General features: G+C 37.8%; 1 protein-coding gene across 1 annotated transcript; it reads left to right on the top strand.

Annotated features, from left to right (window-relative positions):
* The first annotated feature begins 210 nt into the window (after positions 1-210).
* LOC113043630 (retinoblastoma-like protein 2) lies at positions 211-13306 on the top strand. Its single transcript, XM_074559805.1, is given in 17 exon segments — positions 211-379; positions 2350-2406; positions 2546-2707; positions 4382-4494; positions 4634-4737; positions 4846-4983; positions 5068-5232; positions 5306-5402; positions 5519-5749; positions 6248-6465; positions 6766-6942; positions 7187-7258; positions 7341-7443; positions 10503-10699; positions 10862-11026; positions 11129-11241; positions 11243-13306. Coding segments are annotated over 15 exon segments (2019 nt in total). The 5' UTR covers positions 211-379; positions 2350-2406; positions 2546-2627; the 3' UTR covers positions 11289-13306.
* Positions 13307-13546: the final 240 nt, after the last annotated feature.

Raw genomic sequence — 13546 nt, 5'->3', positions numbered from 1 at the left:
AGCAATGCATGAAGCTCAGATCTAAACAGAGCACACATTCTTTTTTACACAGGTATATTCAGAGAAAAAAATTAATGAGTAAATTGTGAAATTGAAGCCTAAAAAGCATAGTGCAGCAGAGCGAGAGTATGACAGCTGAGTGCTTTACTTCCTCATGTGCTGCATGAGTCACTTAACACAGCAACCAGCCCAGATGACAAGTCAGGACTTGTCTGTGTTTGAGTAAAGCTCAGCAGGTCACCGAGGCTGATCTGTGTCCCTCTGTATTCTGACCTGGAGCAAAATCCCTCATTCTGCTGAACTCAACGCAGGGAGAAGAGCCTGCTGCTGTTAAAGATGCAAAGTCACCTTATCTGGGGACTAAAATAAGAAAATGCATGTAAGTACCAAGTGCAGCAAACTTCATTCAGCTTAACTTGATGTTGTGTACATATAGATGTGAAAGGTGCATAGTGCATGTTTTCTGGCCTGCAGGTCCAGCATTCAAGTGAGTGACATTTACAGTAATGTTTGGGAAGTTAAAAAGGCTGGCATATTTGTTTGTTTGATTATTTGTAAAAACTGCATCTTAGCAATTCAGTCAAATCCCACTGGAGATGGAAAGTATGGCGTTGAATGCATTGCAGTGTTGTTTTTAAGCACTGTAATTGCAAGGCAAGTCAAATGTATTTGTATAGTGCTTTTTAAAATACACATAATTTTAACTTTACAGGAAGTCATGATTATTAGGTTATAGCTGGACAGGAGTTTATATTTTGTATATATAGACCACCCAGCTAACAGTGAATGTTGTAACAACTATTTTAGGTTATATACAGTAAATGTCAGGACATTACATTTAATGTTGATGGAGCGTTCTTATAATTTCACCAATATTTGATATACATTCTGATAACGTTGAGAGAAAATACTCTTAGAAGAGCATTCTCATTTGCTGCTCATTAATATCAGTAAGGTAGTAGTTAAGTTTAGGCATGCGGTGGGTTAAGAGAGCTCAAATATGGTCATGCAGAATAGATCATTAATATGTGCTTTATAAATACTAATAAACAGCCGATATGTTAGTAAAGAGCATGCTAATAGTGTGAAATGGTCCTTAAAATAAAGCATAACCATCATTTTTACTTGAAGAACACACTTAAGATGTAATTTGTACTTAATGAATATTCTAAGAAACATTTTTGTAACCTTTATATAACATTATTACTATGACAAGAAAACATCTCCAGGTTACGAATGTAACCATGGACTAGCATCATGTTTTAGATGAAGACTATCCAGCAAGAATGACTGTCTGTAGAACGGCCTTCCGCTCCGCTAGAAGCACCACCTTGACTCTAGATCCTGGGGAATAAGAAAAGTGACACTCCCAGAATGAGGAGCAGGAACAGGGTAGGTTGGGACTGCTCGTGCCCAGAAGCCCCTGCTGACCACCTCAAGATGATCAATATTACAATAAAACAACAATATATAAAAGCAGTATAATATAGTGAAATAGCTATTGAAATTTAGAAATAGTTGTTTATTATTAAATCAATATCTTTAAAATGTAGTTTATTCCTGTCTTCAGTCTTTTTAGTGTCACAAGATCCTTCAGAAATCATTCAATCATTCAGATTTTCTGCTCGAAAAACATTTCTGATTATTATCAACATCGAAAACAGTTGTTAATATTTTTTTTGTGGAGTGATACACACATTTTAGAGTAATTTACCAAAAGTAACATTTATGATGTTACACAAGATTTCGATTTAAAATAAATGCTTTGAAAAAAACTTTGTTCATCAAAAAATCCTGAAAAAAGTATCATCATAGTTTCCACAAACATTTCAAAGAGCAAAAACTGTCTCCAACATGGATAATAATAAGAACTGAGTACTAATAAATATTCATAATTATCGGCACCAAATCAGCATATTAGAATGATTTCTGAAAGATTTTGTCACACTGACACACAAGAATAAATTAAAATTTTATATATATATATATATAATTATCATTATTATTACTTTTTTATTTTTTTATGGCAATAATATTTTACAATATAATAGTTTTTACTGGATTTTTGATTTAAAAAAATTTTAATAAATGAATAGGTAAATTCAGCCTTATTGAGCATAAGAGACATTACATTACAAAAACATTACAAACTTTAAATTATTCTGGTAGTCAAAAGATTTAAAGTTTACATGATATCATCCAACATTGTTTCTTATGGAATATTCAGAATATGTCATGTTAAATCATATTTTATGTCTTGAAATTGTATTATGATGTGGTTTGATTTATTATTATTATTGTTTATTGTATTCAAATTGTTTGGTATAAGCAATTGTTTCTCTTTTGAAGGGGAAAGAAGACACGCTGACAGTTTTTTTTGGAGCCAATACATTTTGGTGACAGTCTGTGAGTGATTTTTTTTTTTCATTTAAATACTTAATTAAATAGTTTACAGTCTCCTCGCTCTCTCTGTTTCTTCAGTGCTTCTCTGAACTGTGTGTATGAGGAGTGTGTATATCAATAAACTTGTGTTTTTTTTTCACAGGCATCTGCTCTGAAAGTGTCCACTCCTTTGACAGGAAGGAGGTACTTGCCGGAAAACAGTGAGGGTACCCGTTTCCACGGCCATGCAGAGTGTGGGCCGTTTGCACACTGTGCTGACAGGATTCAAATACAGACCCAGCATTAGACTCAGAGACATATTCAGGTGAGCCCAATGTAGCTTTTGTGTTACTCTCAATCTGCTGCATACACCTAAATACAAGAAGCAGAGTTCTTGTACTTACTGTGGGTTTACTAGAACCACTACAATCACAGTTTACTGTAATCAGATGGAATTTTCTTTTATTGATTCCACTGTAATTCCAACAAGCTTTAATTCCAGAGAATCCAGTAAAACGGTAATACCAGAGAATCCAGTACAACTATATTTCCAGAGAGTCCAGTTAAACGGTATTTCCATAGAGTCCAGTAAAACTGCTCAATTGAGCTCCTTGCTGCAAAAAAATTATCTGTATGAAGAATTTCAGTCAGGTTTCAGGCCCCACCATAGCACAGAAACTGCACTTATTAAAATTACAAATGACCTTTTTTTGCGTCAGATCAAGGCTGCATCTCATTGCTAGTTTTACTTGATCTTAGTGCTGCGTTCGACACCATAGATCATGACATACTCGTAGATCGATTACAAAACTATACAGGTATTCAAGGGCAGGCTCTAAGATGGTTTAGATCCAACCTGTCCGATCGCTACCATTTTGTTTATTTAAATGGGGAGTCATCTTATTTATCACCAGTAAAATATGGAGTGACACAAGGATCCGTCCTAGGCCCCCTTCTATTTTCAATATACATGTTGCCCCTTGGTAATATTATTAGAAAATACGGAATTAGCTTCCACTGTTATGCTGATGATACTCAGCTATATATCTCAACGACACCAGATGAAACTTCTAAATTATCTAAGCTAACAGAGTGTGTTAAAAATGTAAAAGATTGGATGGCCAATCATTTTCTCCTATTAAATTCGGATAAGACAGAGATATTAATTATTGGACCAAGAAACAGTACATAGAATCTTGTAGATTTATTTGCAACTAGATGGATGTACTGTTACTTCCTCTACAGTCAGAAATCTGGGTGTCATATTAGACAGCAACTTGTCTTTTGAAAACCATATTTCCCATGTTAGAAAAACTGCATTCTTCCATCTTAGAAGGACGAGAGAGGACCAGGCCTGGGCTTTATTTTGTGTTTGGGTTTTGTTTGTTTTGTGTTTATTTTATTATTAAAGTTTTCATTTGAATGTTCGGCGGTTCCCGCCACCTTCTTCCCGTGATTATGAAGTTTATTTTTTGCTACGATGTGATTCCAGATAGTCCAATAAATCTGTGATTCCCAAGAGTCCAGTTAAATGGGATTCCAGGGAGTCCAGTACAACTCTTCCATAAACAGTGTTTCAGATAGTCCAGTAAATATGTGATTCCAAAGAGTCTAGTAAATCTGTGAATCCAGTAAGATTTTAGTCCAATGATAGGCCAATATTAATTTTTTAGCAGTGATTAGTTAACTGTTTATTCCAGTATTCCACCTATAAACTGATTCCAGTGATTTCAATGAATTGTGATACCAGTACAAACATTTGTTCATTTGAATCATGATCACAGTAAAATGATACCACTGTTTCCAGAAAAAAAATAATATGACAAAAGCGATTCCAGTATATTCTGATTACAGGAATTCAAGTAAAAGGTGATACTAAAGTTTGCAGTGAACTGGGATTCTAGTGATTGTGGCAGGAGTGATTCCAGTGAACTGTTAAAGTCACAGTGAAATTTTCTGTGCCCAGGAATCATTGATGTTTTCTGTTTGTGTGTAACAGATCATGTGTAAGAGACCCCAGTGAGTCCATAACAGCCAGACTGAAGGAGATGTCCGAGATTTTTCTTAAGAATTATGAAGTAACAGGAAAAGATTACAAGACTCTGGCGAGAGGTAGACATGTTCATACTTCCTTATGTCATATTATTATCTTTTTTTTTTCTTTAATTTTTAGCTCAAGACTTTTCTCCACAATTCAAACAATGATCATTTGTTTATTGATTCCAAAAAATTGGGCCATCCCTTTTCACAGATGTTGCAGTGAAGTATTTTTACTTGGCTGAGGCACTTTATTACAAATCACTGGAAGTGATCATCAACCAGGAGAAGAAACGACTTGGAGATATGGACCTGTCTGTATGTTTCATCACAAATCAAACTATATGCCTTAACTAAGCAATGAGGAATGCAAAACTATTGAATATTAGCAGCACACTTTCTGCTGAATGTTATATCATGTCTCAGGGCATTCTAGAGCAAGATGTGTTTCACCGGTCACTCATCGTCTGCTGCCTGGAGATCGTAATCTTCTCGTATCGACCACCAGGAGAGTTTCCCAGAGTGCTGCAAATCTTTGACCTCCCCGCTTATCACTTTTATAAGGTAGACGAATATAGAGATAGAAAATAAACATAAAATGGTATGCATTCATGCATAAAAGTCAAAGCCTCTCGATCTTGTTCACAGGTGATTGAGGTGTTGGTGAGGACGGAGGAGGGTCTTTTCCGGGAAGTAGTCAAATATCTAAACCATGTGGAGGAGCAGGTATTGGAATCTTTGGCGTGGAAAGGAAACTCCCCACTGTGGGAAAGCATCCGAGAGGCCAAGAACTGCATTCCTGCCTGCCAGGAGGTCAGAACAATATAACCGCTTATAACCACATTAACAAATAAAAGAATATACTTTAGCGTGAACTATATTACAGGTAATGCCTCCTCAACACCTGGAGGACAGTTCAGGAAGCACCACACACACTCCCAATAAAAGTGAGTTCAGCAGAAATATCACCGGAGCAGGAAAAGGTGACTTACTATGAATGAAACAAGCACTGAGTCTAAATGCAAGATGATGTCTGTACATTTACTGAAACAAACCGAATGTGCATATTTAAATATGTTGTTTCTTTTTTCAACTGCAGGTGTTTCTCCCTCCCCTATATCTCTCGATGACCGCTACAGCTCACCCCCTTCAGGCACGGCCTGTCGCCGCCTCTTTGTCGATGGAAATTCAACCTCTGAGTCTGCTAAACCAAAAAAAGTGGCTCAGCCGTCTCTGGTCAGCCCCATCCCAGCTGGACAGACTGTGGTCACCATGGCAACAGCTACTGTCACAGCAAACAATGGCCAGACGGTCACCATACCTGTTCAAGGTGCAAAACTATCTACAAAATAGTCCGTTTATCATTAGTACCTTTATGAATCTGTCATTCAGTAGGTGATGCCACAGAAAAACCCCCATTGATTCTTCTTAAAAAAATAAAAATACCCGTAAAAAACAACACACATACTGTATCTATACATTGCTACGATCATAAGATATGCTGCTGCTTCGTGCATGGGCATATAGTAGATACATCTCTAAGCAGATCTAGACAGGTGGTGCTGGGGGAGGTGGAGGTTTCAGAATAATGACCAGCTTACAGCAAACACTGAGCCAGACAATGTAAATGTTGACAAAGCAATCTGATTGGGAGAAATGATCAAATAAAATAAATACATTTCTGTAAATTATTTGACAATTATCGATCTGTAAAGTATGTATAAATATTGTATTTCTAACAGTAAAAATACAGAATATATTTGGCAAACATTGTATTTCAATTACAGATTATGTTTTTTTTTACATCTTTGTTTTACACGTTTTGCAGGAATAGCAAATGAGAGTGGTGGCATCACATTCATCCCAGTGCAGGTGAGCGTGATGGGTCAGAGTGGGGGGGCACTGCCAACGCTCAGCACCCAGACCACACAGCAGCTGACAGAAACACCCGCAGGCACAGTGCTTCCGGACAGGAAGAGCCCTCATCAGGGAACACCCACCAAACAAGCACAGAAGACCGGCTCCCTATGTCTGTTCTTCCGCAAGGTACAATAAGATCTGTTCTTCTGAACCCTCCACCTCCCCAGCACCTCCTATCTGCTACAGGATTTATCTGTGTCTGTTTATGCAGCGGCAGTATATCTAACAAGCTCACAGCAGCGTGTCTATTAGCAGTAGCAAGTCCAGCAGCAGCAGTGTGTAGCTAATCTAGTCTTCCAAAAGCCAAATGTATTAACATTGTCATATCTATCAGCATGCTTAAACTGTTCAGAGAGTTATCATGATCGAAATATCAAATATAATAGATGTCATTCAATCCTAAATAATGCCTCTTTCCCCCATCAGGTATATCACCTTGCTAGTGTGCGCCTTCGAGACTTATGTGCTAAACTGGACATCAGCGCAGACCTGCGCAGGAAAATCTGGACATGTTTTGAGTATTCACTAGTGCACTGCACCGATCTCATGATGGACCGACATCTGGACCAGCTCCTCATGTGTGCCATCTATGTCATGACTAAGGTATTTAAACATTATTTATAGGTATTTATACAGGTATTCATGTGTGTATTTATATGTAATTGGCCATGTTCTAGACTTCTGTAGCAGTTTTTGTCCCGCAAATGAATGTACAGTTTAATCTCTGTCAAAATCGCATGTGTGATGATGTGTGAAATCAAGGTTGCATGCTACAGTATATCACACATACATGTTTATCAAAACAGTAAGAAAATGGCTGTTTTAACTGTTTTGTCCGTTTGTTCAGGTGACAAAAGAGGATAAGTCCTTTCAGAAGATCATGAAGTGCTACAGAACTCAACCTCAGGCCAGCAGCAGCGTGAGTGTATCTTCAGTGCATCTGTAAAAACAGTAAGGAAGAAGTTAACATGAAAGAGATATTAATAAAGATAGTATCTCAGGTGTACAGGAGTGTGCTGATCTCTGGAAGAAAGAGACGCTACTCAGGAAACAGTGAAAAAAGCCGCAGACAGTTCTCACACACAGAGGGAGGACAAGAACAAGGTAACACACATTAGGCATTTCTGAATGTCAAGGATACTTCCTTGGTAGGACTGAACCTTCCAAGTCACTTCCTTCAGAGGCTAGGCGAGACTCCTCTTTAGCATACGGAGAACACGTAAATGGAACAGGCTAACAAGTGCACGTAATTGCGTCATTACGTCAGTGAAAAGGTCCGTTTGAATAACGCTGTGAGTTAACGCTGTAAGTTCTCTACAACTTACGCTGTAACGCTGTAAGTTCTCCAAAGTAATTTAATGATACCAGTTATTTATAAAAGAAACCAATTGTTAAGGTCCGGTTCAGTTAACCATTTGTATAATTTACAATATGGTAGTAATTTGTACTGGCATTTAAACTTTACTTATATTGACTAGTTATAACAAATGTTTGGTAACGTAAATAAAAAACGTTAACGATTCGACTACGTTAACGTTCAACATTTTTTAATTTTTGAACTAACGTTAGATAGCAAAGCTGCGCGCATAGGCTTGTGGGTGATTTGAGAGCGCGAAGGATACACTTATGCATCCTTTCCGGTGTATGGGATATTCTTTGAACGAAGGACTCAGTCCTTGGTTGAAATTCCGAGGATCCTCGACATTGGAACAGTCCTTCGACGGATGTCGATGACGTAGCATCCTCGAAATACTGGCTTCTGAGGATCCTTCCTTGACATTGAGAAACACCTATTATTTAGAGCTTTAGACACTGGACAGTCTGCTATTTTGGTGGTTTTATAGATTTACCACAGGAATGAAATGTCTAACTATTGCAAATTAGCCAAGATCCATATTTTATTTTATTTGTATTGATTTATTGATTGCTACACCTTATTACGTTACATATTGTGTTTAAAGGGGGGGTGAAATGCTATTTTCATGCATACTGAGTTTTTTACACTTTTAAAGAGTTGGATTCCCATGCTAAACATGGACACAGTTTCAAAAATTAAGTTGTATGTTTGAACAGGGGCGTCGCACCCGTGGGGGATGTGGGGGTTTTAACACCCACACTTTTCCCGGTGAGAGGGTTCGACACCCGCACATTTTCTGCAGTTTTCCCGCAGTTTTGCACAAACGCCTTACTACAGTCGTTCCTCCGTTTCTCTGACCGCTCTGTGTCTGCGTTCGCCGCGGCTGCCTCCTCCCCCTCCCTCCCAAACTTGACACCGGCTTTGAGTGTGATCGGCTGATGATTGGCTGTTTTGCCTTAAGTCCCGCCTCTCTTGGGGTGTTATCGGTCAGCTCGTGCTGAGGAGGCGGGAACTTATGGTTATTTACATCTCCCTTTTCCAGGTACTTTGAATGAGTGTTTATGCTTTAGAGGTTTTTAAATAAGCTTGATATGTGTTTGGGAAGATGTTCTGTTTATCGTTTTGTTGACATGTCGAGTGTTTTCGGTATTATATTTCGTTTTTTAGACTATTGCTAATTGCTATTATTGGGATATTGTTTGCATACCTGTTGAAGAACTATGCAATAAAAGGTGTATATTATTTTAATGTTTAAAAACAGTAAATTGTTACATTATTTATACTACCAGAGACAAAGCTTTGTGTGGGCGTTTTTTCTCCCCTTTTCTGATTTTGCGTTTTTTTCTCCCCTTTTCTGATTTTTTCTTTTTTCTTTTTTTATGTCGGATTATTTTTTTCCCAGCCAAACGCTGCAAGCCGGAAATCCAGCACAGTGCCAGAGAACTTTAAGCCCTGCATTTTGTACCCCTCTGTCAATGTGTTCATAAATTTTATTGTTTATAAACAAACCACATCCATCCCCCACACTTTTGAAAAGCTTGCTACGCCCCTGCGTTTGAAGGAGTATTTTTTTTCCCAAAATTCCTCTTCCGGTTTGTCACAAGTTTCGGAAAGTTTTTTTTCGAGTATGGCTCTGTGTGACGTTAGATGGAGTGGAATTTCCTTATATGGGTCCTGAGGCACTTCTGCCGGAAGAGCGCACGCTCCCGTATAGCAGAGCAATGAGAGCACAACAGACTTCACTGATCAGAGCGAGAGCGTCACGAAATGTCACAAAAGGAGTGTGTTTTTGGTTGCCAGGGCAAGACAACCCTGCACAGATTACCAAAAAAAAAAAAATAACAGCATTAAGGGACCAGTGGATGGAGTTTATTTTTACAGAGCATCAACGGAGTTGTGCAAGTGCTTGTGTTTGTTCCCCTGCATTTTGAAGATGCTTGTTTTACAAACAAGGTCCAGTTTGACGCCGGATTTGCACATCGTTTATTTCTTAAGGATGATGCAGTCCCAACGAAAAAGGGTCACGATCGTGTGTTGGGACCGCAAGCGGTGAGTAAAACTGCTTCAAATATCTCTGTGTTGTTAACTTAGCTATCGGCTCGTAAGAACATCAAGTAAACAACATGTGATGTTGTCATCAAACTGCACTTCCCAAAAAAAAAAAAAAGACGACATAAAGTGGAACTTAGTCATTTTCCAAAACCGCTAAGCAAATATATACAGTTTCAGTACATACCACATAGAGACGTCCTGCTGTAGTCGTTGCTGCCGCTGCTCTCGTTCAGTTTCAGCCTCGGGATCTGATTCTGGATCATAAATATATTGAGTGGATATTGGGTGAAAACGAGCATTTCACCCCCGCTTTAAAAACAACCCAGAGTAATATTGATGTTGTTTTGTTAGAAAATATATATGTTGGTTTCATAGATTTGTTTTTGATCAATCATGTGACATAAGTCAAAGTAATTAAATTAACTGATTTCAAAATTGATACTGGGAATTTTCAGATTTTCGTATTTTCATATTTAATACATTGGGTTTCCTGCATCCCAGTGGTATTTCTGTAGTTTATTCAAGTAAAATGAGAAATGTAAATTAATTTCTCAATTATTTTAAGAATTAAAAATGTGCAACTGTTGTAATAGAAGCGTAATAACACTGTAACATTCAAAAACTTTTTCTTTTTTTTTCTTTTTTTTTTTGCACATTTAATCATTAATGAGAAGATAAAGCCTGGTTTTAGTTGAAAAACTATTTTAGTGATGAGTCTTTTATAGGCTGACATATGACCAGGTCTGTTTTGCAGCCAGCGGTGAGAGCAGTCCCGTGTCCATGAGCTCCAGCAGCACTCTGCTCATTCCCCAGCCCAGCAGTGCCCCATCCACCCCGACCCAAGAGCAGGAGGAGGAGAGGGGAGACCTCATCCGTTTCTATAACCAGGTCTACATCAAACAGATCAAACAGTTCGCTCTGTGTTACTCCAGCAACTCGCTAAAAAACGGGGTAACTATTGACTGATTCACAAGAAAATATCTGAATCAATAACACAAACTTCAAATCAAATCCTGCTTTAAAGCTGCTCTCAAACGACAAGGGTCATTCTTCCTGTCCAGTCAGTTAAGTGTAGATTCAGATTTATATCTGCAGATGTGTGTGTGTTTGCAGGCTGAAGCTCCGCCCCTCTGTCCGTATCCGTGCCTCCGCATTGGCTCTCCACGCCGGGTGCTCCTGTCCCACAATCACTCCATCTACATCTCTCCACACAAGACCGGCAGCCCAATTACTCCTCGAGACAAGATCTTCTACTACGTCAGCTCCAGCCCATCCAACGTAAAAGAACAAAACGCTATCATAAAAACATTTCCTGTTCAGATTCACTCTTCAGATTCATCAAAACCTAGTACTTAAACTATTTTTCACTTCATCCCACAGCGGCTGCGAGAGATAAACAGCATGATCCGAACGGGCGAGACGCCCACCAAGAAGCGAAGTATCGCCCTGAAGGAAGAGCAGCAGTCTCCCGCCAAAAGGCTCTGCCAGGAGAATCAGACGCCTGCAGGATGTGTCCAACAACCGAAGCTCCTCCCACTGATGAGGCCACAGCATCAACACATGTAAAGATAGCAGTCGCCCACAATGTCAGTGTTTTGGACGTACTACCGCATTCAATTAAAGAAGCAAGTCTCGAAATGTCCTGCCCACACAGCAGCTTGGACAGAGTTTCGGATACTCAAATAATCACGTTTGAATGTGCGACTACAGCCAAGCCTGTATTCTAGAGAGCACAACAGTCGGGTTCTGGAAGCAAAACAACATTCATGTTCTCCATAGGGAAACTGAGTTTAAACAAAAACTTATAAACCTTTAAAGAGAGATCTATTTAACGCTCAGAAGTTTTTAATTGATGGTATATGCTATTGTTGAAGCCATCACTTATGTTTTATATAATCTAGAAACTACATTTCCCATGATACTGTACAGAAAATTCCACCAATCAAAGAGTCACAACGAGCAAATCGCCCCGAGTGAGCAAATTCTGAAACTTCTGTCATAATTTCCATGTTAATTTTGCAAAGTATCTCAGTATCAAAGTATCCCTTCAAGCAAAGAGAGGAAACAAATGTAGCAGCAATTTATTTAAACCGAGGGGGTGGATGAATAAGTCGTAGGAAATCATTCTTAAAGGGGTCATGTGATGCAAGTTTAAGTTTTCCTTGTTTTTGGAGTGTAACAAGCTGTTTGTGCATATATGACATCTGTAAAGTCGCAAAGACTTAAGTCTTAAACCCAAAGAGATGTTCTTTATAAAGGTTAATAATCGTCCACTCTTTCCTAAATCAAATCTACATCACTGTGTGGGGAGATTTGCATAGACAACACACAAATATTTACGTAAAGAAAGGATGCGTAACTTTTATTTTCGGTGTAGTATTGTTGTCGTGGAGTCGCTGTGTGTTTCCAAATATGGTAAGGGGCGTAACATTTCCGTCATACGCTTGAGGAACTCAGCCAATCACAACGCACTGGATAGCTGGCCAATCAAAGCACAGCTTTTCAGACCGATGAGCTTTGTAAAAATCGACACGTTTCAGAAAGACGGGGATAGAAGAGCAACAATAATGTTCGATATGTGGAAAATAATGTGTTTTTTTTTTTTTACCTGCATCACTGCATAAACATTGCATTACACCAAATACACAAAATCATGTTATTTTTAGCATCATCATATGACCCCTTTAAATCCATGATATCTTGTGTTTCTCTGCATGTCGTGTTTGGGGCTCCTTCGGATACACGGATTTGTCCGAATATCTAATTTTGTGTCAAACAAAAAGAAAGTATGGGATTTGAACGACATGAACATTTCATCTCCAGGAGAAAAAAAATTATTTAAAGCCATTTTTAATAAACAGACAAGCTACAAAAAGCTTATCTAATCAATCACAATCAAACTGATCAGCTATGATCAACCGGTGATCTCAGATATTTCTGAAGCTAGAGTATTTTGTAGACATAGAGCTTGCTTAAAATGCTCACGTGTCATAAGACTGAAGGAGATTTTTAAGCACTTAATGTTTTATAAAGAGTTATTTTTCATAAAGGGTTTTATAATGTATAGAGATGTATGTGAACTCGATGTGTCTGTGGATTTGCTGTGTTGTATGTCTGTAAAGCTGGATAATATATTTATGCAATTTTTCTAACTGTTGTTCGTTAGATGAATAACATCAGGTTAACAATCATGTTATTAGTAGAAGGTGAGTGCTTTTTAATATATTTATTTGCCCTGTTGTTCTCTGCATGTATTAGACATTAGAATCTTATTTCTTCTTCAGTTCTGAAAGGAATTTATTCAGTCGTTTCTGCTTGATAACATAAGATCATATTTCCTTCCCTTATTTCTGAAGAATTATGGGATTGTTGCAAGTGCTTTTTGCCTTTCCTGATAATCTCTCTGCATTAAATTATGATCCAACATTAATAAACATTTTTATTTTTAGAAAAATGGCCTCAAGTTGTGCTATTTTAGTCTACATCAAGTCTACTCTGTGTTGTTTTTAACCAGGCTATAGTCTGAAATATTGAATAAATATTTAATCATATTGTTCAGATCAGACTGTTTCCAAAAATCATGGAACGTTCGCTAATGCAGTGTTATTTTAGTACTGTATACTATATACTTTTTATTTATATAGTTTTATTATACATACATATATGTATATATATATATATATTTTTTTTTTTTTTGGTAAAAGTTTAGTGCTTTTATACAGTTATTTATAAAGTTTATAAAGTTACTAAAAAATGTAATGTATGATTTGCATTGTAGGCTTATTAAAAGTGTTTAAA

The sequence above is a fragment of the Carassius auratus genome, chromosome 25 (assembly GCF_003368295.1).
Source record: "Carassius auratus strain Wakin chromosome 25, ASM336829v1, whole genome shotgun sequence".
Classification (NCBI taxonomy): domain Eukaryota; kingdom Metazoa; phylum Chordata; class Actinopteri; order Cypriniformes; family Cyprinidae; genus Carassius; species Carassius auratus.
Note: the sequence above shows the minus strand (reverse complement) of the source record. Positions and strands in the feature narration are given on the sequence as shown.